The sequence below is a fragment of the Daphnia pulicaria genome, chromosome 8 (assembly GCF_021234035.1).
Source record: "Daphnia pulicaria isolate SC F1-1A chromosome 8, SC_F0-13Bv2, whole genome shotgun sequence".
In the NCBI taxonomy this organism is placed as follows: domain Eukaryota; kingdom Metazoa; phylum Arthropoda; class Branchiopoda; order Diplostraca; family Daphniidae; genus Daphnia; species Daphnia pulicaria.
In genome coordinates, this window is record NC_060920.1 from 83262 (window position 1) to 110724 (window position 27463).

At 45.4% G+C, this 27463-nt stretch overlaps 1 protein-coding gene across 2 annotated transcripts; it reads left to right on the forward strand.

Annotated features, from left to right (window-relative positions):
• The first annotated feature begins 423 nt into the window (after positions 1–423).
• LOC124310791 (protein sax-3-like) lies at positions 424–27430 on the forward strand. 2 transcript variants are annotated; one of them, XM_046774763.1, is made up of 10 exons: positions 424–535; positions 704–800; positions 985–1196; positions 12026–12391; positions 21346–21514; positions 21647–21777; positions 23230–25011; positions 25081–25196; positions 25268–26374; positions 26446–27430. In XM_046774763.1, exons 3-10 carry the CDS (start codon positions 1064–1066, stop codon positions 27241–27243), a joined length of 4602 nt encoding a protein of 1533 aa, XP_046630719.1. In that variant the 5' UTR covers positions 424–535; positions 704–800; positions 985–1063; the 3' UTR covers positions 27244–27430. The 2 variants fall into 2 exon arrangements, with proteins under 2 accessions (XP_046630719.1, XP_046630720.1); XM_046774764.1 differs by lacking the exons at positions 424–535; positions 704–800; positions 985–1196 and adding an exon at positions 2209–2631.
• The last annotated feature ends 33 nt before the right edge of the window (positions 27431–27463 follow it).

Here is a 27463-nt window from a genome sequence, read left to right on the forward strand (position 1 = left end):
CCCATTAAAATTAAAGAAAGTCCAAGCCTGGGATGCTGTTTAGTCTTTTCTTGTGTGTTTGAGCTTGTCACTTGTCAGCAGATCTGTCAAAAAACACAAGAAAAGACTAAACAGCATCCCAGGCTTGGACTTTCTTTAATTTTAATGGGTAAACTAAGCTGAATTATACATTTCAAATTACTCTATAAAAAGCAGAATGTTCTAAACAACGATAATCCTGAACATTTCTAAGATTAGATAAGTAATTCTATGCTTAAATAATAAAAAACCCGCTTTCTACTATCCCCACAACGTTAAAAGGACCCGTTGGCGCACGATCCTAATTTAGCGGTTGTGCAACTCAGCATCCCGAACTTGTCTATAGTTTACAAAGAAAATGAAACGAATAAACGATTAGCCTTCTGGAAAATTGCACGTGGCTGCACATAAAATAGCACAAGAAATAAAATGACTAAATCACGATAATGTGGTCGTCGACTCGTGTCAATTTTTGTGTCGTGTGGCTCTATGCTTTCCACTCTATGCTGTTTAGCAGGTAAATATTAAAACAAAGAATACAATTAGAGAGATAATGGTAGCTTAAATAGAAGAATTGATCATGTTCCAAATTTGTGAAATGTTAGCTAATGTCTAGCAATCATGTATGCCCCCGTCAAATGCATAGCAGAATGTTCACACTGTTTTCACCTTTTCCTTTGTGCAGATTTGAGACCTGAGCCAGTCATCGTAACAACAAGATAAGCAAGTTTTGCTTGTGCTGGACCTGTCATCACAGCAACAATCCCAGAATCATCGTTTGGGTAATGATTTTTCGTTACTTTCACTAACCTGTGACCTGCAAGATATTTTAATGACACATGACTTGTGTATTACATGGAAACCTTCAATTCTCCCATTTATTATACAAATTAGGGTCTACCCACTTTCTCATTTACAACTTTTCCTTACTTGTTCTTCGTAACTTAATTTATTTTTTTCATTTAGATAAACAGCATCCCTGTTGATTGGAGATTCTACCGATGGCCGAGCTACGTATCTCTTCCTTCCTCCCCCTTTCTTTAAAATGTCCTCGTGTACACTTCATGTGAATGTGGGTGTATTCACGAGGACCCCCTTTTCTCCCTATCCCGACTGGTGGACTCAACTTTTTGACGGATGGAACACTTATCGCCTGGCCGTATTTCCCAGGCTTCAAGGTAGGAAAATCTCCCATTCTTCCCATTTGAATGTTTGTTGGCGTTGGTTATAAATCGTTACCGAGTACGATTACTCCCAAGCTGTGCGGTTACTGACTGGAACTGTTTTCTCTTGCCGTTCTTGTTGACTCAGTCAGGGTTCATTAAATAACCCATTTGTAGAGCGACTGCTGCAGTTCAGGCTTGTTTTTGTACCTCACAACATTGTCTCTGGGTAAACAATTCCAGAATATTTTAAATTTAAACACTTTGAAGCAGAGTGCAAGTAGAAAACCATCACAGGACGCGCCATCCCATCAAGTTGTACACAAAAGAAACCCCAACTTTCCTTTCTTCAATTTCCCATTTTCTTGGAGGCATTTTCGATCGTCCAAGAGTTCACGCTCAGTTGGTACACGAACAATGAGCCCTGCGGACCCTTGGTTTTTAATCTACGCCCCTCTCTGTCGATTAACAGACCCTTCTCGACGCATATGATAATCGATAGAAATCGATTCACAGCGCCTGCTGTCCCCCCAATGACTCTCCAGACTGTAATCTCATTCGTCCGCCGGACATTTATTACACAGCCCCGTTAATTGTGGACTTATATATGCCTTTAAATGACTATATAAATCTACAGAGCCCTTCATATCAGGTAGAAAAACTATCACACCCAAACAAATGTCAAATGAAAAAGAAATATACTCTTGGCATTTAATATGGCAATAGCTTTTTCAAAATATTTTGAATCCCGCGCGTTTTTTAAAATGGAGATTTGAGCTGTACACATCAATACGAGAGGTGCGGAATGCTTTGCTATGTATCGAATGTTGTGAGCAGCAGCAGCAGCAGCACTTCTTATATTCGGGTAGGAGGGAACGATAGAGGAAAGTGAGCGAGTCATTCATTGGGGGGTGGCGCTTGCGCTGGTTTCTCTTGTCGCCATGGCAACACCCTACCGACTACCCAAGGAAGAGAGACCCACCACCAAACAGCCAAAGAACCGACTCCTCAGTCTTGTAGTGCTGCCAGAAGGAGCAACTCGTATGCAACTCGCTCTCAATTTTGATTTGGTTATTCTTCTCCGCTCAGTCTCGTTTCGTTGGCTGTTTTTCGTTCGTTCATTTCGCAACCAAAATTCCAATTCGGAAACCGTTTTTGTCTTTCTTTCTCTTCCTTGGGGTTTCGTTTTATTTCGTGACAAGAACATGGACAACCATTTGAAGGTGTTTTATAATTGATTTATATCAATTCCGGTTGAAACTTGGGTTGTTCTCCCATCTCTAAAAGTGGTGTAGTGCGATTCTCTTTTCTTTCTTTTAATAAAAAGAAAAAAGGAAATACACGGAAGAAATAACACCGATGCGGCTGACTAGGAAAACGGCGTCGGGCTGGCTCATTCGGCTGGCCCTGACGGCCGCCCTTCTTCACTGGGAATACGCCGCCGCTAATGGTACGAATATTCTTCTTCTTCTTATTTAAAAAAAGAAACATACACAAATCTCTTTTTTTCTGTTTCTTAACGTGTATTTATACACGCGCATTATGCGCTTATTTGTAGATTTCTCTTTTTTTTTGGGTATGTGTGCATGTTTCTTTTCGTGATAAATGATCCCGAAACCGTTATCGATCGTTTAAGGCATGTTTCCCTGTGTGTGTACGGGCTCGTTGAAACGCGCAGCATTGCCGCGGGGTAGTGTCTTGCCATGAAGCAGCGGCCAAAAAAAGTCTCTATCGTCTATATCGGGTACTTGTGAACAGATTGTTGTTGAAGTGGATGGAACTCTGGCGACCCAAAAGAAAATGGAGAAAGGGCCGTTTTCTGTCGACGTCAGATCTATTCGGCGGCCGCCCTTCCCAGTCCCACCATTGCGCCGACATTGCGTGAAACAAGTGGAGAGGGGGAGGAACAATAATACGGGAAACGCATTACCAAAAAATAAAAGCCCGACTGTCACTAGTAGCTTTAAAGAAAAACCCAACACGCCTCTTTGATTTTTCGACATCTGTTTTGTTTTTCGGACGTTGGCCATTTTCACGTTTTCGGTTGGCGTTGCAGTTTGTTTGAACAGATGGCCCAGTAATTTAACGACGAGGTTGGATAGATGGTCATCTCTAAGACGGGAATAGGTCACGTGATGGGCATGGGATTGCGACGTGTTATGTATTCAATGAAGAGGAACAACCCGCCGAGAGATAATCGGAATTGACGTCGTTTTGACGTGTGAGTTGTAGGGGGTCGGCCGACTCTGTGTGTCTTTCATATAGCCACCCATCATTTCCAATAGGCATAGGCATATCCCAACAACCCCAAACCCCCAAAAAAAAGATTGTGAGTGACTTTGAACAAATGGGATTCCTACTCGGATGATGGGGCCCCTGCCCACTTAACTCGCTTTTCTCAAGACTCTTTTACATATACTATCTCTCCAGAGAAAGGGCGTCTTCTCATGTCTTTTGGGAAATTTTCTCTCCCCTCTTATAGTATAACGTCTTTTATATTTTTATTTTCAATTCGATTGACCTTTGGGTTAGAGCCAAATCTATCCGGGCAGTGGTGTGCTGGGCAGACACATCACCTGTCGTAAAGTGAAAGAGACAAGTGAAAGACGCGATGGTGTGTCTTATCACTCTTGTATCATTTTATATTTTTTCACTCTCAATTCCGTTATGAAATTTTGGTATTGGGATGATTCTCAACTCGGATCACGACTTTTCCCGTTCTCGGACGCGGCCATCCGTCACAACTTGTCGGCGTCGAGCTATAGACTTTGAAATGACGACAATCTACACAGACCTGTTTTCTCTCTTTTTCATTCCAAAAATAAAATCAAACAACGAGTCACCAACTCTTTTGATGACTTTTTCCGAGAAACAAAACTTCAACTGGGCATTACAATTGGATAGGAAAATAAAAAGGCGGATGCCCAACCACGACAACAATTTGTTGGGAATTACATCACACAAGTGTATATAGCGCGACAGTCGATCCGGCCATGCAGCCGTTTTTATATGGACGCTGGTGGTGTTTTATTTCTTGGTAAATTTTTTTATTTTTTTGAGTCCAAGAAGCGACACGACACCCTCCCCTCCTCTGCTGGTCCTTTTTTTTCTAAAATAAAAAGAAGAGGAGAGTGCTTTCCCTTGTATATATTTGTGTGTGTGTATATATACAAGCCCAGAGAGGCGGCTAAAGAGAGACCAGCTGTTCAATTGCCGTCGTAAAATTCTTTGGGCATAGGGAAAAAAAGTGAAGAAGAAGAAGAAGAACCCGTTGAATTTCTTCTTTTGAGCCCATCTTCTTTTCTTGGTGTGTTGTACACCTTGTGTGATTTATGATTCAAATGACTAAGAGTCAGTGGGTCCGCCTACTACACCCGGACTCTCTTGTATTGTACATAGCTCAGCCAGCCCCAGTCTCAGCAGCACTCGTATAGAAACTGGCGCAATCGTAAAAAGGAGAGAGATTGTTGTTGTACGTCTCGTATGACACCCAATGTGCCAGCCGGGCCTTCTGGTTGGTGTCCGTCCCCGATTTCCGTCCCTTTTTGGTGGTAGAAAAAATAGAAATTTTCGGTGATCGATATTGGGGAGCAGCGAGAAAAACAAGACGGTCGCAACTCTTGCGGAAACCTCGCGGAAAGTGGGTAAAGAGGGTGAGCCATCTGCTCAACCTCACACACTAAAAAACAACAACCCAAAAAAAGCCTGGAATGAGGGAGAGATGGGCTCGTCCAGCCAAGTCATCACATGCCGCCGGGTTGGTAACATTACAAAGAGAAAGAAAAAAGATTGTTGAGCGCTTGTTTTTCAATAAAAGTGTTACAGTTGAATAAAGACAAGGGTCTATGAACATGTGAGGCTTTTCTTTTTTGTAGCTGGCCCGCCCGTTTCAGCGTCGGCAGATTATTTCCACAACAACAACAGGAGAAAGAAGAAGCTCATTAGACGCAAGTCGAGCGACTGGGAGGCGTGTACACCACGACCGAACGAGTCTTATACAACCCGGACTACCATTTACCTTTTTGTTCTGTTCCGGAGGCGCGCGTGTAGACGTTTATATCTCCCGCGTTCTCTACTAGTCTATAGTACGTCCCAAAAAAGGCCGACCTAAATCGGCACACGCGGGGCAACGCCTCTGCAACAGCAACAACACACGACCTGCATGGGCAAGGTGGAAAAAAGCGATTCGACTCTTATCTGGTCCTCCTTTTTTCTTCTCAGCTTCACTCAAAAAGAGACGAGAGTCTCATCATTGTTTCTCTCTCCCGAAATATAAAAAGGAACGTGACAAAAAAGTGTCGCTTATCACTTGTCGCCTCCATTTTCTAGATGGGCTCAGGCACTGGGAGAGACACACAAGAATTCAGAAAATAGTCGAGAAAGTGTTGAGTTGAAATTTTTCTTTATTTTCTCTCCCCCTATCGACTGACGGCCATATTTGGGTGTGCCCAGCCGTTTTTCTCTGCCTTCGCCTTCGATCGGGCAACCCAATACATCAACAGACGAGAAAAAACAACAACAACAACGCAGGGATATCGAGACTATTAAAAATAAAGACATTTCTTCTTTAAAAAAACAACGTAGAGAAACTGTACAGCCATCAGGGGGTGAATAGAAAATGGTGATGGATGTTTTGGATGCGACGACGACCGGATGAGTTCACTTTCCGTCCGTTTTATTTTTTTGTTTTTTTCTTCCGACTTTTCTTATCTCCGCATACGCCTCGCTCTGTTCGTCTGCGATAAAATATAAAAAGGAAAAATGGCGGGTAATGACGAGTCGCATTCTTTTTTTAAAAAATGGCAAAGTCCTTTTCCATGGCGTTGGTTTAAATGTTCAATACTGGCGCATTTCTTTTTAATATTTTTTAAAATTTTATATTTCGAAATGATTCCCATAAAAGGGAATAAGGGGAGCGCCCCTTTCGTCTCTGGTCGATAAGAGAAGTAACGGGTGATCCTTGGGTGATTTGACAACTTCAAGCCGGTAGCACGGTGCGTGCTGGATCTAAATTTTGATTTAAAAATAGTAAAAAGAATAAAATCTTTTTATATTCTTTTTTCGACTCATAACAATCATCATCAGAGTAATAAAAGAAAGGGACGGAGCGTGTCTGTGATGGCTCACCTTTTAGTCTTTTTCGAGAGGGTTGGGTCTATCCATCAGCTGTTGGGCCGGGGCGAAATAACAACACGGAAATAGTGTCGCGTTCTCGGCTTCATTTGTGAACGTCAGTCCCTTCTTCTCTCAGATCCCTCCACCAACACACACAACATTTTTTTCTTATTTCTCCTATAGGCAATCTGATAATTATCAGAGCTGGGAAATATAAATATAAAAGGGGGGAGTCCCAATGATCGAATGCACCACCATCAAGGCTTACACACCCCGAGTGGTGGTAGCAGCAGCATCTAAAGCCTTTTTCTTTTATATCTTTTTGGAATAACTATTGGTGGGGGGACCTGTGGGTGGGCAGCTCTCGGTTGGCTCTCGTCCATATTTACATACCTGAAGGGAAAAACCCTATGATTAGCATTCATCAGGCAAACACATCTCCCTTGGAAAAAGAAAGAAAACTCGTGGGCCAACACCCTGCTGCCACTTGTGTGTGTGCAGCCCAGGTTGATTCGATTCATTATACTCGCCACGATATCTCCCAACCTTTTCTTTCGTATAGGGGGGGCCAGACTTTTTTCTCATTTTCTTTTTCTCTTCAATCGATATGGAAAAGAGACGACAACGCCTCGACGATCATTATCACCCGGCCGCTCGTTGTATTTGTGTGTGATATAGCGGACGCCTTTTTTTCTTATTATTATTATTATTCCTTCCTTCCTCCGTATAATGGATGATGGATGGCCACGATGATGGCCCTAGTCGTGTACTGTACATGTTTCTATTTTATACAACGCTGCCAGAGTAATGCCAAAGTACTTTAAGAGAAAATTTCTCGTTGTAGGAAAATCAATAGGTAAACAAATGAGTGTGTGTAGTTTGCCCTTTGGGAGGTTATTGCGTCTCTGCGGAAACAACTGGAGGTTCATCCGGCGTAGTAGACTATGCCTTGCATATTTCAACACGTACGAAAGGAGAAGGAGAGAGGGAGAAGCGCAGGATCCATTTGATGGAGATGGATGGGAAATGGGGTGCGCAGCAGCATAACGTTAACTCAAGAAGTAGACGAAGAAGAAGGGGAGAAAAATACGAAGGAAAGTTCAGAAAATCTTTTTTTAAAAAAAGACGAGTGAGAGAGAGAGACCTTCATTTCCTCCGGCATTCCACACTTTTTCTTTTTTTATTTTCATCCTCTTCTCTCGTTCGTTGTTGTTTCGCCGGCTCCCAATGGCGCTTGGTTCTAGCCCGTAGTCATTGTGTGTTAAAAACCAGTATAAATATCTCCAGCAGCACAGCACAAAAAAGAAGAAGAAGAAAAAGGGGATCGGTTGAGTTGGGTGTCCGTCTCCATCCCTACCATGATGTGTGTATATTTATGTATCAACAAACCAACGTGCCGAGCCGAAGCCCAATAGATGACGGCCTACAGCGGAGCTCGTAGAGATGAGCGGAAATGTCAGCCGAGAGTTTCAACTTGGCTCAGATTTTTGTGTTTAACTTAAAAAGAATAAAAAAAAAGGGGGAAAATCTTGTTGTGAATGCCGTCCGTTTGTTCTAGACCATTGACCATATATACTTCCGAGTTCCTCTGTTTATGAGTGACTGGCCATCATGTCCGCGTCTATAAGCTCCATCCGAAACGGGCCGCAGTGCTGTCGCCGTGACGACGCCAGCATCGACCCGCTACTCCGCCAAGAGCTGCAACTTCCCCCCCACCAAAGATAAACATGTCCCGAGTCGTTGCTTTTGCCGATGCCCAAGAATGTTGCTGCCGGCGCCGCCCTCTCCCACTACTGCTCAGAGTGCACAGCTCTTTTACAAAGACATTTTCTTTAAGAAGAGTTTCTTTCTTTTTAGCCACACAGCCCAGCAGCAAAACGACACACAACTTTTTTTAGTTTTTTATTCCTTGATTTTTCGATGGCGTCCGTCGAACACTTGACAGTATTTCCTATAATAAGCTGCCCCTGCTGGTTTCTTTACTATTATCTTTTTGTTTTTTCGTCCTTTGGAATCATAAAATACGCCCCGACAGGCCGACACACATCTTTTTCGGCCCTGCCGCGGCTGTCAGCGCTCACGCCGCCAATTTTGTCTATTTTTTTGAACTGAAAAAGGACCCGCCGCGCTATTACGCCAAAAAATACAAGAAAAAAACAACCAAATAAAAACGTGTTTGGGAATGACGGAGATTTTTTTTCCCGATAGGCAACGCCCATCATTTGCCTATTTCACTCCGCCATGTTCGTTTTTTTTGTGTCTGCAATCGCGGGAGAAAAAAAAAAATAACTGAACGACGAGTTTTTATTTTTTGTATTTCGGGACTTGTCTGTTTGTTGTTCACGTCGTTTGACGGACGAGTTAGAAAAAAGAAGATGGGAGGAACGAGTACACGGTCGTCCAGCAGTTGGTGGGTGGAAAAACAGGGTCTGCTCATCTGTTAACGCACCACCCAACTAGCCGTGTGTGTCTGATGGTCTCACGACGACTAGACACATGTGCGTGTAACTCTCTCTCTCTCTCGAGTGGCAGAGGGGAGGGGAAAAGAGCTGGAAGGGAAATACAGCGAGTACCAACTGTTGGGTAAGAACTCTGTACACCCGAGGAGGAGGAGGAATCACAACACAAACCCAAAAGCACAAAAAATTGGGCAATGAGCTGATGCTGATGGCAGTGACGAGAGAAAAGAGTCGACGACAGCCCCAAAGCAACCCCCAACAAAATTCCTCCCCACCCAACCCAAAAAATTCAAAAGGAACGAACCGGGGCATCAATCACGTAACAACAAAAAAGGAAATATCCGTTGCCTTAATAATATTATAGGGGTCAGTCAGTCAGTCAGTCATTTCAACTGTTGAATTGATATGTTGGATGATGATCATCGATGTGACAACAGGCGATCGAGAGTCACAGGGGCCCCCCATTTTGTAAACATTTTTCCGACATCCGTCCGTCAGCAATCTGGGGGCGTGCGTGTCACCAACGCCTCATCCCCCCCTTCCATGTCAGACCGCCAGTTGTGTGTGAACGCACCGAACGCTGCCGACTTGAAATCAATGCCGACGAACAACAATAACAATGAGCCGCCACCGGCCACCCCAGCGTGTAGAGATTCGAATGGGGAGCGTCGTCCAGGAGGAGTAGTAGGGAAATCACATGTCGGATGGCGCATGGCTTCGCCAATGAGACGACGTCGACCGACGCCGCGGCTATATACTTTGTGTGTGTGCTGTGCTCTTTCCCTTTCCCTCATTTCTATTTTTAGACGGGCCGAGAGCACAGAGACAATCGAATGCGCGCATACATAGCCCCCGGCGTTTGGAACATGATAATAATATGGCATTTCCATATCGGCACACACAGACACGCACACCCGCGCATATTATAAAGATTCAATCGTGCTGCTGGACCCATTGACAAATGCAAAAGCGGAAATGTCAAAGCCCGTCTATTTTCCCCTTATCGGACCCCCCCTGTAACGGCGGCCCCACCCACGCCGCTGGGCATTCATTCAAAAAGTCAAAAGAGAGACGTTTCGCATTACTTGCCGTGTGTGTCTTTCCCCCCTTTCACGGATGACTTTCCGTCCACCCCTATACTACACACACGTTGAAATGGACCGACGTCTCCATCTGGCAGCGTCGGCCACCACCGGTCCAGCACGCGCCGTTTCCAGAGGATCCGGATCGTTTGCCACCGATCTGATGGATTCGCCCCAATCGTCCAAAAGTTGTTGGCAAGTTTGGCTCAATTGAAAGATATCGAAAAATCTATATCGGCCAGAGTCTATATTGATGGGTCCCTTTTTTCTTATATTTCTCTCCCCCCTTGAGCAAAGATGGATGCATCCAGCCGTGCATTATATTTGCTCTGTCTCTCTACTCATCCAGCATTTGCAGCTGCTCCATCCTGGGCTGCCATCCCCACTTTTGTTATTAGAATAGACGTACAATCTAATCCATCCTTCCCTGTATAGATTGGCGGAGTGGGGGGGAGGCCGCCAACTCTTTGTCAGTTGATATGTTTTTGTTCTCCATGGGTAGAGAGTTATACTATACACCAGCAGGAGCAGACGAAAGCTTTTTTCAAAAAGGTAGACACTGGCACCGGGCCAGCATAGCACCAGGTTTTTCCGAGGGTTTTTCTCCTATTGAGGTTTTTCCATCCCACGGCGTTCCTTTATACTTTTGTAGAAAACCCCCCTGCCCCAGTCTCTCTCTCTTATCTATCTATAACCTCCAAGGCGAAAAACTCAACGGAGAGAATATACGTAGAGTACAGTACAACAAAAGGAAGAATATCAAAAGAGAAATGTCGAGTATATAGTATAGATGATTGTGTATAGCCGGCTGATGCCCCCACCGAGATGAATAGATTGGGGTCGGGCTGGCCTGGTGGTGGTGGAAGATATTGAACTTGGTCGATCTCTACCAACACCTGGCCATCTCAGTTTACAGCTCCTATATAAAGGTGGTGGACTGTGCACAGTGTCGCACATTGGCAATCTCTTGGATCAACGACCCGGCCAATTTGATATCTAGCCATAAAACACACAGTCAAAAAACTCAAAGATAAAACACACCCTGACCTTATATTGTCCATTGATCATATCAGTCGGAAAAGTCGAGGGTGTGTCAATGATTATTTAGAAATAATCATGCACCATTTTGTTGCTGACAGTCCGTGTGTCTCTCTGGAGAATCTAGCTTGGCTCTCAGACCCCAGAGTATAAAAGCCTCTCACTCTTTAGCCTTTTTTTTCCCATTCTATTAGGTCTCTCTGCGAGTATGAGGCACCGCTGGGAGTCGTGTGGCTTTTTTCTCTCTCCCCCGTTCCATTACGTCCACGTCCCATGGCGATCAGCACAGCAGGCGATTCTTTTTCCAGCTAGGGGAATATCGAATGTTTTTCCTTAAAAAAAAGAGGGTGAAAACGCACAGTTGCAAGTTCAGACCATTTCTCCTTGGGTACATAATAATAACCCCCAATAGTCTAAAAGTGCTTGTTTGCTCGGCTGATTCAACTGATGTTTCATTCACTTTCCTTTTCTACTATATTCGGCCAGGGAATTGATATCAACTGCATCATCTGCCCAATAAATTCGTAGAGATACACACCATGTGTGTGCACTGTGTGTGTGCACGTGGTGTCGAATATGGCCGAGGGAGTGTCACACACATCGGACACGGTCCGATCCAACGGCGACAATTTACGATCTAATAAAAAAAAGGCCTATTTTTCGACATCTTTCGTCGGAAAAGGGGTGAAATCAGTTTAGACTCTTTTTATTATATCTTATCTCTTATCAGATAAATATGGAGGGGAAGGTCAATAACAGACCAACTTGTATATGGCAGCAGTTTCTTTGTCAATAGAGAGAAACCGATGCGTCTGACAGACTCGAGCCCAAATAAATATCGAAGCAAACACCACCGAAGTCGATTGGCAATGCAAATCACCCGTTGATGGCAGATTTGAAGTAGGGGGGATACATCCTATTGTTGGATGGAACAAACCGACAGTGGTGGGGGAGAAGGTGAAAAGAAATGACAATAGCAGAGAGTCGATTTTTCTATTTACTTTTTTTTGCTAGCCGCATCTGTGGTTCATTATCTGTCCATTATATCCAGCCGCCATATTGACTATTCAAAAATACCCGCCAAAAAATATTTTTTTGAAAATTCCAAAATGGCACTTAATAATTGTTTTTAATTGATTTATTTTTTTAGTGGGTAAACCTCCGCGGATCACTGAGCATCCGTCGGACGTGACGGTGCCCCGTCACGATCCGGTGACGTTGCAATGCTCGGCCGACGGCTACCCAACACCAGTGATTGAGTGGTACCGCGACGGCGAGTTCATCATCAGTTCCAGCAGTTCGAGCAGCGGGGCCGTCAGCGCCACCAGCAGTTCCAGCAGCTCGTCCATGTCGTCGTCATTGACGGGAGCCTCGCGAATTCTCCTGCCGGGCGGTGCCCTCTTCTTCCTCCGCGTCGTCCACAGCCGCAAGGAAAACGATTCCGGCGTCTACTGGTGCCTGGCCCGCAACTCCCAGGGAGTCGCCCGCTCACGCAACGCCACCCTCACCATCGCCCGTAAGTCGCGCCAAATTTAAATTAATTCTATAAATTAAGAGATGAAATAAGAAATGATCTCAGTTGACACAAAAGGAGGAAATTTAAACTTGAAATGATCGTCTAGACTCTGGGTCGGTTTTGTGTGTGTGTGTTGTCTATTATTGCCGACGCCGCCGCCGGCCTCTGCATCTCTTTGCCAGTTGTTCCGCGCCGTCTATTTCGGACTCGTGTTGCTCGAGTCACTTCCGCTCCCAAACCCAAACATTCCTTCCGCTCTTGTGCTCAGTTCCTTTTTCTCTTTTAAACGATCCATTTTAGAAGAGAAAAAAGAGACGCAATTGGTCGGCGCCTCCAACAACAACAACACCACGTCCGTTTATTGTCGTAGCCGCGCTTCTTTTGTTTTCCTTATCGACTTTTGTCTTTATTTTAGTTTTTTAACGTCTTGTTTTTTCTACCGAGAATAAAAATCACTTGCAGCAGCATCAGACTAACTCTCTGCACCTACTAAAATGAAAGTAGCTATACTATATAGCCGGGCGTCGTTTGATGATTTCCCGTTGTTGGCCCGCGCGTCTATAATCCGCCTCGCGTGTAAAGTCATAACAACCGAGAAAAAAACCGTCAAACGGACCGATTCCCACACACGCCTCTCTAGACTCGCACACAGTCACGACCGTCATGAATCTCCTCCAACGGGGGGTCCCTTTTCTCTCTCCTCGGCCGAAAAAAGAAAAGAAAAGACGATCGCCATGTCTATAATAATATCGAACCGCCATTCAAACTGTGCGCGGTTGGCAGCAGCAGCAGTGGCGGCTGGTTAGTGTTGGCTAGTTGACGATGATTTTTTTTTCGCCGTTAACCGCTGGATATGAGAGCTGATCTAACGGGTTGTTGTTGTTGTCCTTTTTTTTATATTTTGACTGAGGAACAAGAAGAAAGAAAAGAATCCCACACGTGCCATTTAAGAAATGATTGCAAGTGAACAAGCCGCTAAATGAATAGGAAACCAAACCGTGTCAAACCTTTGGCCTACATTGTCGCATTATATCTGGTACTACTCCTGTCATTATATAGAAACAGGACCCATTCTTTCTTTTCCCCCGTGTCTTTTGGTTTCAATTTTGTGCCACTCAATGAATTTGAACGACCGGAAATAACTCATCTAGCCCGAGACTTGATTTTTTAAAAAAGAGCTGGTGAAGTGATATAGACCATCATCAAAGGCCCAATCACGAAAAAGGAGAAGAAGTCGAGTCTCGCTAGCTCACTAATGCAGCACCCGATACACCAATTCGTGTTTAGATTGCGCATCTCTCGTATTAATTATATAGTCTATAACAACCAACTTGTCGGTTTATATCGGGAGCCAGCAGGAGCTGTAGACGGTGAATGAAAGGTCTTTGGCCTCTATTTTTTAAATTTTAGTGCTCCCACTATATGGGGGTAGTAGCTGTGTGTGTAGGAGGGGGAGATGAAGAGCAGCTGCTCCATCAAGGGACTCTTACTAGATGGTAAAAGAAAAAAAGATGTTCACCAACTCGTATAGCGAAATCATCCTCATTAAGGACCTATTTAACGACACCATATAGTCATATTCAATTGCCGGCTAGATAGCACCGCATACATTCGGTTGCTGTTGGGCGGCGTCCGTTTTTATATTGTCATTTGAGTTATACATCACATTATTCGTCGACTACCATCTGTGGGTGGGGGGTAATTCATTTTTTTTCTCTCGTTTCTTCCTTATTTTTTGAGTTGCTGGACAACTTGAAGGCCGTGCTAACTGCCCGTCGCTACTATACAAGGGTTCATGTCGTTCTCAACCTAATTCAATATCGTCCCCCCCTCCAGCAGCACCTTATTCTCCACTTCTACGTATATAATCCTGCGCTGCATAATATAGAGACGAGGCGGAAACACGCTTCATGAATATTTCAAATCTACGACGCCTCCGTCCGTCCCTCCGTGTGTGTCTTTGAATGAAGCGGGGGTCTTTCTTCTTAGCTATTGTTTGACACTCCCCCCCTCTCTTTTGTGTGTGTCGCCCAGTAGTAAAAATCCCATCGCCACACTTTCTTTTTCCCCAAAGTGTTTTTTTCTTCTTTTTCCCATTTGAAAAATTTCTGCTGAGATTTTTCCTCTTGCGTCAGAATAGAGAAAACGGAAGGAGAGTCTTGGGGGAGAGAGAGTGGGAAAAAGGAGGGATTGAATTTCACTCTAGTCGATTGATCCACCCTCGGTATATAGTCGGATGTTGTGCGCGTACCGTGTACAATTTTTTTGAAATAGACCCAATGCTCTCTCCATAGACACACACACATTTCCGCATCTCTGGCGCTGGAGAGGAAACCGAAAAAATCAAATAAAAATCAATACGAATTGTTGTGTTCGTCGTGTATCGAATTTCCAGCATCTTAGCAACGGCTTAGAGACGCCAACACACAAGTATATATATACCTTTTGTAACTGTGTGACACTTTTATTTCACTTTCCCCCCTGCGCATGGTCGCTAGTGTTCAGCTAGCACTCGTCAAATCATAAAATCGAGGGTTGTGTGACGTCTCAGTCGACATATAGCTCCCCCTTTATATTCCATTCTCTCTCTACATGTCAGTATTATTATATCCTCGGTGTTATTTTTCTCAGTTGAAAGAAAAAGAAAATCCCAGGCAAGAGGGGGAGGTACCCTGGACAAAATCCACTAGGACGACATTTTTTTATTTTTTGAAAAAGAAAAATGTTTTCAAAGCGACACCCTCGATTGCCTCCATCGCGTCAGATAAGAAAAGAGAAGAAAAACACCCCCGGAAAATTCCTTCAAGACTTTCTGCGCTTATAGACGTGCGTGGTGGGTAGGGATGTTGCGTCGATCGAAAAATCGCTGACGCAACGATCTAGAATGGGGAAAACAAAGGGACAAAGAACAGCCCATCGCAGTTTGAATCTGTAGCACGCGCATTTGAGGTACCTAACCGAGCTGGAGTATTGGGCGCAATCTTTGAATATCTACACACTGTGCTCTTTGGCACAGCCTTTTTTGGGGACCCCACCTTTTTGTATTTTACGACTGAGGGTATATTCGTCATCGTGTACACGCAGTTTTCAGGGGCCGCTTGGTGGTGGTGGTGGTGGCAATTGAGTGAAGCTGAATCGGATCAATAGGTAAGGCCCTCGACGACATATAGCCCCAGCAGCCATTCCATTTCAGCCATCAAAATGGGGGGAAACAGTTCGACTTTTGTACATTCCTAGATGTCGAGGTCGACATATCGATTGGCATCTTTTTTTTTTCTGCTGGCCATATAGTCGACTATAGTTCAGTTGCTTATTCACTGATATTTGATTTGATTTCCTTTTTCTTTTCTCCCATTGGCCAATGATTCGCAGAAGAAAGTAATGAAATACCGACGAGGGTCAACCTGGAGTTTATCGATCGTCCTCATCTATCTTCTTTTTTGCCCCCACTAGCTAGCATTCTCCCTACTACCAGCATCTATGCACATGTATTATGTATATGGCTGCTGCTGCACATAGCGCAATATCTCCAAAAGTCTGTCGAGTATCTATTCAGACTATCTGACTCAATTCGAGAGTCATCGCGGGGCAGTTGGATAAGAGAAGACCTTTCTCCTCCTAGATTTTTGTTATTAGTTTTTCTTCTTTTTTATCCTCTCTCCCAATATTTTGCCGACTGAAACGGATCAATCTCCATGCAGCCGCGAGCTCAGCAAACAAATGCGCTCACAGATATCCGTCAGCAGCAGCAGAAAAAGTTCTTCTTCTCCATTTCCTTTTCATCTTCTTATATACGAGAGCGTGTTTTCTTCAAAATAACAAACATCCCGTCGTCCATCTCTCAATGTGCACCAGCAGGGCTCGGCTGCTGGGCTGGGCTGGGCTGCTGGGAAAAATGGCCGGCTCATATCAGGTTGCCTTCATCGCCTTTCCCCGGCGGGTCACCCAACCCTTAATTCTTTTTGATTATTTTTCTTCTTCTTCGTCAGAACATCAGCCTTGAATTCCTCGACTCGATTCAGCTGTAATCCATTCGATTGAGGTCGATCTGATCATTTCTTCTTTTTGTATTTGGCGCCATCTTTTATTTTATTTTACTGCTGCTGCTGCGTTCGATTCTAATCATCTTGTTGGCCATGTCAAGAAGCAAATCATCTGTCCCATGTTCATGTCCCGTCAATACTATCGAGCGTAAAAAACCATTGCCAGCCTCATATCGATCCAATTGATCGCTCAGCTATATAGTAGAGTAGTAGTAGAGACGGACAGAGATAATGGACTGACCTCCTTACGGTTGGTCTGTTCAACTTGACGGAACCTACGCCACATCTAATGGATGCCTACACACATCCTCTCTTTCTCTTTCTCTGTCTCATTTCTTCTTCCACGTCCATGTAATCAGGCAAGCTGCCATCCAAGGGGGTCGTTACATGAGCCAGGCCAACTGTAACATTCACAAAGAACACTGTAACCATGGTCTGGAGCGACAAAGACTATCACACAAGGCTCATCACGGCTAGTTGGGCCGCTCGCTCGACGGGAGGTCAGCTCCAATAATCTGTGCCCAGCACAGCCGAAATAAGAAAACAAAAAAATGGGGAAACGGCACACATGGGTGGGGGGTTCAAAACGTGATGACGCGATCCAAAAGCCAAAAGCTGGATTTTTTTCATTGTTCCGGTTGAAGAACAAATAAAAAGGGAAATAAAATAAAAGGTGGACTCGCACAAACGGTCAATGACGCCAGCAGTAGCCAGCACAGCACCAGCAGCTACTTGTATAATTATGAAAGGGCCGTTAAAGCACCACAGCTCAGCTCAGCTCAGCAGCAGAGTCGTCAACTCGTTTTTAATGATTCGGGAGGGAAGGCGGTTAAAGCGACGAGCTCATTTGGTGGGGAGAAAAAGAAAAAGAAATTTCCAAAATGTCTCAACTGTTGAAAAAGGCAAAGTTTATCGTCTCGACACCATCATCGCGCTTCCAACAGAAAAAACCGTAATGACCCCAACGACTTTTTTATTTTCTTTTTTCTTTCATAAAATAAATATCGTGAGACTGTGTGTCTGATGATGTCTATATACTGAGTGATCGTCTCTACTGTACACACACAGCACTCGAAAGAGTGTGTCTTTGACGTCACTGGAATTGTGTGTCAAAACGGAATTTGGCGTGTTGGCTACACGCAGCACACGTCATTTTGGTTTGTTTCACTCGGCGGATTTTTCTCACTTTAGTGAAAACACAAGTCGACAATGCACCACAATGGGCCTCTCGGTTCTCTAGCTGATGCGTGATAAGGGCAGACGCGCTTTCTTATGTAAGTGCACGCAAAAGGGCCACGACCCAGCGCAAGAGAGAAAAGCAGAGAGAGATAACCACGGCTCATTGATTTCACACCCAGCCGAGCTGCTGCTGCTGCTGCAACTCCCCCCTTCATTGCGGCAGCTCTTCTCCACACATTCCGCCATTGTGTCAGCTCCCGGCCTGCGTACAGCAGTCTAACTCATTCGGCCGGCAATCTGGAGGAATCCAGTCACGCTCCTTTGTCTCTTTTGTCTGCTGCTGCATGCCAGATTCTTTCACCCTCAGCACCACCACAAGTCAAGATATTCACAGCATTCATCTCTTTTTGACTATTACACAATCTATCCGGTTGCGTTTTCTTCTCTCGGTCCGGCACTTCCACACAGTTGTGTGGAAGCGCAGTAGCAGAAAAGGAGAGAAACCAGAGGGGAGAATATTTTTTGTATTTTATATTTTAAAATAAAATGAAAGGCGGCGAAAGGCGAAAGAAGAAGAAGAAATGAAAAAGCTGAAAAACAAATCAAACCAACTTGATTGATTCCGGCGTGCCATTGATGATTATTCAAATTCTCCCGCGCGCGATGTGGGATGGATCACAGCTGCTGCTGCTGCTGGGCTGGCAAGTGATGGCGGAAAAAAGGAGGGTGGTGTTCCATCACTGTAATCAAAAGAGAAACAACAAAAACTAAAAAAGTTAAAAACGAGATGAAGAAAATACCCCAGCTGTGTCTAGAGAGTGAGAGGGTATGTGGAAGTCGCTGGGAATATTTTAAGGCGGTAGCCAATCAACAGCCCTGTGGCTGATGGCACGGTCGGTCGCTTTCTTTTGTGATTAGCAGTAGGGGGTCCGTAACGAAATGATCATTTTCCCCCTTTTTCATTTTTACATTCTTTTTTCCTTCTTCCAAGGAGAATTAAAATTTCTTTATTGCTATAGACTCGGCTGCTGCTCGATTCTCTCGACATTCTTTTGTGCGCACGATATTCCGGCCGCTGACGCCGGACGAGAAGAACCAATAGAATTCTAAGAGACATTAGACGTCTCTGTGTATTTGGTTGAATTTCCTGTTCTGTTGATTAGACGCTCGCTTTTAATCGGAACAAAGTGGTTAAATGGCACGTAAAGGTTGATTCAATTACGCTCGCATTTCCGTTTTAAACGAGCGTCTCACAAAGTCAAATGACCGCAGTTGAATCACATTGAATATCATCAGCCGAGCGTGTGTGCTCAATTGAAAAGGAAGGTCATATTATCTGCAATTGCCACACATGCGGATGACGCCGCCGCGCGGTGGGTCTCGATGGCTTTTCGCTCCAGCGCATTCCGGCCACCACCGAAAAAGAGATGACGCATTGAGCTTATTTTTCCAGTTCAATTTATTATTATTCCATTTGCTTGGTGGTGGTGGTGTGGCAAGCCAGAGATTTCGAGTAGACAGACAGACAGGGATGACATTTTAACAGCTCGCGTGTCCTTTCAAGTGGCCGTTTCCTTGGTCAACATTATATCCAGCACGTCTAGAATGGTTATGGTGAATGCCTCCCGCTTCTTTTTGACACGAACGAACGCGCATTAAAAGACTTACCGACACTCTTAAAGACCCAATTCAAGTGTCAACGCGCTCCTATAAGGCCCACCCCGAAGAAATGAAAAACTAAACGCTGCTGTGTTGAATGTATCAACATCTTTTATAGATTCCGGAATGACTATTAACATCATCACCATTTGAGACTCGACTTTTGAACGTTATAGCGGGTTATATAACGTATTATATTATTAGTTTAAATATGGCGGCCACAAGTATTTGGGCGCCGTCAAAGTCTTTCTGATGAATACCAAAAGTTGTGTTGGCTGCGCCGAGTAGTTGTGCTTCATCTCAATTGCGGACGAGGTTTTCTGGCTGCGCTTCGTGACAAATGACCGGATGCTTGAGCCAACTTTGACCTTTACACACGTAGTAGTAGTTATACATGTACGCGCAAGTACTACCTTCCCTTTTCCGCCCATATACTATCTATTTCTTTTCTCGACCCCCCCAGCTGAGTACAATATCCAGATGTGTCCGCCATGCAGCCCCCAAAAATAAACCCTTAGCAGTTACGTCAAAATCATTTCGACTGTTGAGAGTGACCTTTTGCCATTCGACAGGGGACTGTATAATAATAGAAAATAGACAATTGTCGCAATTGAAAAAAATATATACAAGCATATAGAGTCCCTTTTATAATACTATTTGGAAAAAAACTCAAATGACTGCTTTGTTATTTATTCCCTCGTCCGACTTCCGGCACGTGCGGTTTTGGTATTATTCTATGCACCGTCGAGAGTCAATATTATACCGTCTGTCCTTTTTTCTCTTCTTAATTCAACTGTGTAGGGTTCCCCTTTTTATTTGTTGACGAGAAGGAAAAAGATAATTTTCTTTTACAGGAAAAAAAAAGTCAAACAGTCGAGGGAAAGTTGTCTTTTTCCTTTTTTAAAATTGACTTATCTTCCAACTAGGAACAACAATCGATATGTTAACGAACGTCTAAAAACCATTGCGCCCAAATTATTTTTTTGAGACGACAGACTTGAATGCAATCTAACAAAGGCTATGTTATAATAATGGGCTGCTGCTAACGTGATGGGGCTGGACCCGTAAAAAGAAAATGTTATCTTACCATTTCCTGCATAGTGTGTCAATGACAGCAGGGGCTCAGTATATGCGAGTTGATGGTTCAAACTGATGAAGCGAGAAATGGGCGGGGACTCTGAAGAAAATATTTCTGCGTAAGTTGCTGCTGCACGCTTGGTGACACACACGCTCATCTCGTCCAACGTTTGACGTGATGAACATTGAAGAGCGTTCCGCCTCCTGTTGGTTTCGTCTTTTGAAAATTCCCGCCTCTCCCCGAGTGATTTCTGTTGACATTTTCTACGCTCTTCTCTCCCGAAAACAAGCACAGTAGCACTCACTATACAGCTATTGCCCTCTAAAGTGTAGACACATGTACACAGTTTATATTTATCCGCCTGTGTGTATATATTTTCTATGGACCTGCAAACACACACACACATGGTGTACTACAGCCAAACCCTTGGCCAAACCCTCGGCAGTATATCTCATCTTGTCAAGTGGCATTAGCTACTCGTTCCAATAATTTATTTTTATCCCCTTAACTCTCTTCTCTCATCTCTCTTTTGGCTATTGTGTGCCGCAAAAATGTAAAAGAAAAATAACGCTCACTGGCTAAACAGAATCTTTAATGCGCAGGCTCTTCTTCAGCCATGCTGGGAAACAGCTATGTAATTTCTGTGGCTGCTGTTTTTCTCATCCGAGCGATAAATCAAAACATCAAATGCCCGGAATAATAAATAGCAGCGGGGTCGAGTTACTCAGCACTAAAGTCCAACAGTCGTATAAGGAATCGGAATCTAGGCGACGACAAAATGGCCATTAGACGCGTTGCTTTCGCTAGTTAACAGACTCTCACTCTTATAAAATGTCCTGGTGTAGCTGTTTTTAACATGAGCACTGCAGAGTGACATCTTTGAGACGTACTGAAACCAGATAATATAACACACCACACGGTTACAACTCTGAGCTAATTATTTATCTGTTTTCTATTTTATTTTTATGATACGAATGTCGCTGATGGACGACCAGATTTACAAACCGAGTTCAGGACGACGCCGCAACCGGTGCAGGGGATCGTCGGTGATTCAGTCATCCTGGAATGTGAGCCACCTCGCGGACATCCAGAGCCGCAGATTCGCTGGAAGAAAAATGGCCAATCGCTGGAGCTGGATCTCGACCTCGGCGTCGATTCCGAGCGGTAAATACAAACAGCAGCACCCATTTGAATATATGCAGAATAATAATCAATGTTTGTTTGTTTGTTTGTTTGCTTTATTCATGGGGGTGGTCTGGTTCTACACTGCGCACACCATCTTGAATAACCAAACAGGATCCGAGTGGAGGCGAGCGGCAACTTGGTCATCACCAAATTGGCGGCCAGCGACCAGGGACGATACGTTTGTGTGGCCCAGAACACGGTCGGCATCCGCGAGACCTCGCCCGTCTTGTTGACAGTCAACGGTAAGAGAGATTCTCCGAGCATCAGCATTAAGTGCACAGCTTCTGCCCTTGCACTACGGTTCTACCCTTCCTGTTTGGGATGTTTGTCTTGGCCGCCGGCTCTCTCACTTATGATGAAAGATAACCAAGCCAACTGCGACTTCCATTCTTCCGAAGAAAGACAACAACACACAGACAGACAGACGGGGTGATCTCGTTTCACCGTCAAATGTGTGTCGGAGGAAACCTCTTTGTTGGTCGGGTGAACTGGGGCCGACATTATTTTAAAAAGAAGATTCTGCGCTTGGCAGTTGGCCTTTATCTCTTTTTCTGAGAACCGACGCCGCCGTGTTTGGGTTCCAAAGATAAAAACTTTGAAGTTCAAAGACAAACACACGACAACACCCCCCATATCCTCCTTGGAGGCTTTTTCCAATCGGAAAACAAGCCAACCCTCTCGCGCTAAACGAAACTAATAGAGACCAAAAACAAACAGTCGAGTTTACATTAACACACACGGCCAGTTGCGCTACGAGACATTTTGAATAAAGGAAGATGTTATCAATTAGATGTAATCAAATTCACTTCATTAAATAGCCCAAACCCTTTTTACTTTTTGTTTTGGTTTGTGAATAGATTTTCGTCTGATTAAGACAAATATTCACATAACTGTCGATCAAATCATTATTGACACGCACGCCAGCCTCACGATCTTCCAAGATTACATAATAAATTGCGTGAATATTTGAATCAATAACGTCATCTCACGTTTTTTTTTTGTGTGTGTGGTTTGGTGGGAGGGAATAAGAGCTCGTTTGGTTAGTCCAGCAGTTTCTCCTCTTTCATATGCCAACGTTCTTGATTCAAATAGCATAAATAAAAAGAAACGCGTGTGTGTGTGTGCTCAGACTGATGTCCCGACCGCGCTGGATTCATGAATATTCCCCATTTCATCATGGAAATGAGACGCTGTTGGTGGAGGGAAAGTCGTCGAAAAAACACATGCATGAATTTTAATGGAAAACTTGTAGAGGTGCGGCCAGGATGCTACTCAACACACACAATGATGCAATCGGAGAAATATAAAAGACAATCTCGAGACCCAGTAGTCTCGACTGTCGAAGGTCTGGACTTGTTCGTCCCGCTTGTTTTGGCTATAACAATATCTTCATATAATATGAATACATGAATACGGGTTGAATGGTCAACTGATGAAGAGGCACCTTGTTATCTCTCTCTGTCTGTCTGTGTGTGTGTTGGTCTAACCCAGGAAAAAGTCATGAAACGCACAAAATAAAAACCAAATAAAAACGTGTTGTTTTTCATTTGATTTTTATGCGTTCGCTCATTATATTTCTCCCTTCAGCTGTTGCCATGCCGACAAAGTTGAAATTCGATAATTTTTAACTCGTCATATTTTAATTTAAATAGAAATTAATTTTTTTCTTTTCAAATTTTTATTTATTTTCACAGTTCGACCGGGAGTCATTCGCCCGCCACAAGACGTGACAGCTCTAGTGGGAAGTGACGTCAATTTCGAGTGCGGAGTGACAGGCGATCCGGCTCCCGTGGTCACTTGGCGGCGCGTTGACGGATCACCCATGCCACCCAACGGACGGACCAGGCCGGTCGACCACAACAAGTCTGGGCTACTTTCCATTCTGCGAATCGAGAGAATCAGCGCCTCGGACAGTGGCCGCTACCTGTGCAACGTTGAAAACTCCCTGGGCTCCAGTTCCGCCTGGGCACAGCTGACGGTCTTGGTGCCACCCACCTGGGATTTCGGTGCCACCACCAGCAGCGGTAGTAACCAACCCAACAGTAATTCTCCGCTGCCAAAGGAAGCCAGGGCTCACGCTGGGCAAACAATCAGCCTGGACTGCCCAGCCGACGGATCACCCAAGCCGCTCATCTTTTGGAATCGCGAAGGCCGGACGGAACCGTTTTTCGCCAACGCTGCCGTCGACGGAGATTCCCAATCCAGCAGGTGGAGTGTCCTCAACAACGGGACTCTGGTGATCCGTGACGTGCGCCGAGAGGATGCCTCCGCATTGTGGTGCGCCGCCGTCAACGAAGCTGGAAGTTTGATGGCCCGCACACGACTGGAAGTGACGTCCATCTCGACGCCACCACCGGTCGTGATCGAAGTCGGCCCAGCTAATCAGACGCTGCCAGTCAAATCACCGGCTTCGCTTCCCTGTCAGGCAGAGGGCCAACCGGTCAAATGGACCAAAGACGGCCGACCAGTCAACGCTAGTTTGGTCCCTGAAAATGTTGGCAGTTTCCAGGCATCTTCCCGTCCACGCATCAGCCTCTCCGAGTCTGGCATGTTGATGATTGAAGACTTGCAACTCAGCGACGCCGGAACCTACACGTGCGAAGTCGGCGAGGAGGATCAATTCGCTGCCTGGACGGCGTCCCTGGCAGTTGCCAGCCCGACCAACCCCAACGTGGTGTTCCATCGCAGCCCCAGCGACCCGATGGCTTTGCCAGGGTCGCCCTCTCAGCCTCGACTTCTCCATAAATCATCGACAAGTTTGACGGTCGGATGGCAGAGTGGATCCAGGATGGGAGCCTCACCTCTTCTCGGTTACACCCTTGAAGTGTTCAGTTCAGCTGAAGACGATCAAGGTCAACCTCGGCTGGGCAGTTGGACCTGGACCGGCCCTTTTGTCCAGGTCAGACGAGCCTGGCGTATCATCACCCGTGGCTTGAAAGCCGATCAGTTCACTCTGAACGACCTCCAGCCGGCCACGTCCTACACTTTCCTGGTTCGAGCTGAAAACAATCACGGACTTTCTCTGCCCAGTCCAGTGTCGCCCTGGTTCACGACTCTGCCCGCCATGAGACACAGCGGACAAGTCCAGTGGCAATCGGCCGCTGAGTTGGAGGATGTCAGGCAAAGGCTTTCCGTCCCACGACTCCGCTTGGATCAGGCCCGTTCTCACAACTCGACCAGCGTCCGTCTCTCCTGGCAATTGCTGGATGGAGACAGCGATCCAGCCCTGGATGCCATTCACATTTGGTACCGCCGGACAGAGGCCAATCCGAATTCCGACGAAGAGGACGAAACGCCAAACGAAGAAGTCGTCATTCCCATGAACAGGATCGCGTCAATTAATCACCAAGGATCGTTTTTCCACACGTTGGGCTCACTGTCTCCTTACACGCGTTACATCTTCTTCTTGGTTCCGTCCTTCCGGAATGTTCTCGGACAGCCGTCCAACAGCAAAATGGAACGCACAATGGAAACCGGTAAGGACTATTAAAAATGACGAAATATATTTCTTCAATGTAATCTGAATTTTAAATTTTAACTTTTAGTACCGGCTGGTCCACCATTGAATTTGGCCGTTCGCCAATTGAACGCCACTTCAGTTCTCGTTCAATGGCTGCCGCCACCCATCGCCTTGAGAAATGGCAACATTACTTCCTATCAGGTATTTATAGACACCATCTGTCGATAAAATTCTGGCACGAATTCATCAATCATTTCATTTATTATCAACAGATAAGCGTGGCTCTGGATGGCACTCCCAATAATCCTAGGACTTTACTGGCCAATTTAACCATCCCTGCTCTACCCACGTCCGTTGTGATCGGAGGACTGGTCATGAATACAGCCTATTCGATCCAAGCGGCCGCGTGGACATTGATGGGCCTGGGACCGACGAGTTTACCGGTCGTTTATCGAATGGAGCCCGTCATCTTGGCGACAAACGTCCGTTCAGATTCATCACCTTCACTGACCAAATCGTCACTGGACGACGAGAATTCCGGAAACGGCGGATCAGATTCAGCCCCGCAAGGAGTCACGCAAGTGGTCCAGGAAACGTGGTTCATTCTTCTCCTGGGTGGAATACTCTTGGCCATTCTCGTCCTGGGCATCACTGCCATTTTCGTTCACCGAAGTTTGGCCAAGAAAAAAGCCTTGTCGGCTTTGAGCAAATCCGACCCGATTGTCGACGCCAGTTGTCACGGAATGGGCGTAGGAGTGACGGGTACCATCCGAGGTCGCGACGCCTTTTGGTCCCGCGGTTGGTCGACATCCATTGGCAACACCAAAGAAATCGATGCTCAAGCCACGCTTTTGCCTCACGGAGACGGAACGGCCGCTCTGGCCAATCGCTCGCTGGTTCCGCCGCCGGAATACGCCGAGCTCCTAGGTCACAGCATGATGAGTCACGACCACCTGCAGCAGCAGCCGCAACATATGCAACACCATCAGCATCCGGGTCAATTAAGTCTCAGCTCGTTTCTACCACGCCGGAACGCGAACGTTCCGCAGCCCCACCCGGCGGCCTATGCCACCACGACGCTGGTTGCTCATCGCAACAACAACATGCAACAACAGCAGGTTGGCGGCAACCACCACGACCCTTACATGGCTTCATGTTCGGCCTTCTCCGCCTCCGATTCGAGCGGTTACACGACGGACGAATTGGGCGAGCGCTGCCGCCGGGCCTATCCATCAGGGAAGAGCTCCAAAAGCCGACAGAGTAACAATAGTAACGGTGTGAAACTGCTGCCCAACCTGGGTGAATTATTACCTCCTCCACCGCGTCACCCCCCACCTTCCAGCCCTTCACAGAGCGTGTTTGATCGACCGAATCACGAGGTATAGAATATCATATTCTCACGCGTACAACTATTTCATTTAATCAATTTTCTTATTTTGGGACTTGACAGACGTTAGCCAGTCATTTCGTTTTCAAGAACGCATCTCACAATAACGGACCTTCACTGCCAGTTCACAATTCGCCAGCCCTATCCAAGCGAAACGGATTGACTCCGACGGTTACTGGAGTGAATCAAACCAGGAGGTCATCAGTCTCCCCATTGGCCAGCAACAGCAGTGCCACCGGTTCCAACGGTTCCAGATACTCTCCCGATCACTACCAAGTTGTCGCCGAGGAGGAACCAAATTCGCCGGAAGACAACGAAGAGGTCAGCGACTCTGGAAGCAACGAGTACGCTTACGCCTATCACAATCCCATAGAAAATGTGAGACCAACTGGAGTGATGCCCCCAGTCAACCAGGATCTGTGCAATATTGCCTATCCACGGCTCAACAGCTACGTCCGGCCGTTTAACTCGCATCAGAACTATCAGGGACCACCTAATAAGCATCCCAACAGCAAGTGTAGTAACTACGAACCACCTCGCAGTCTCACAAGTCATTTGCTACCCAACGGCTCCTGTTTCGTCGACCGGACAGTCCAACCCATCGAATCGCCAAGGAATGCCATGAAGAATTTCTCGACTGGCAAACATTTTTCATACGAACCTTGTCATCATTTCCCCGAACGAGGAGCCCAGTCAGAATGCAACAACTTTGGAGGGGATGGCGATGATGAGGATGACAGCGGATCTGACGATGCTGGATGCCAAATGGTTTTGCAGAACGAGAACATTGATAACGAGTCTTCGCTCTATGCAGAGGCTCACAACTACGATCTGGCTGTTCACCAGCAGGCGAGAGAATAATATCATTCAGAGCTAATTTGTGAAATTATACGCACTTTTCTTGTGAAAAATCAATAATTAATAATGACAATGAAAAATGTTCCCTGTAAATAATCTCGTTCAATTTTAACAAGTTATTGTCTAGTCATGTGGAAGCTTGTTTGTATGATACGTGTACAGCTACAATAAACGCGGGTCATTCCATGAATGCATAACCTAGTGATTTTTTTAAATTATAGAT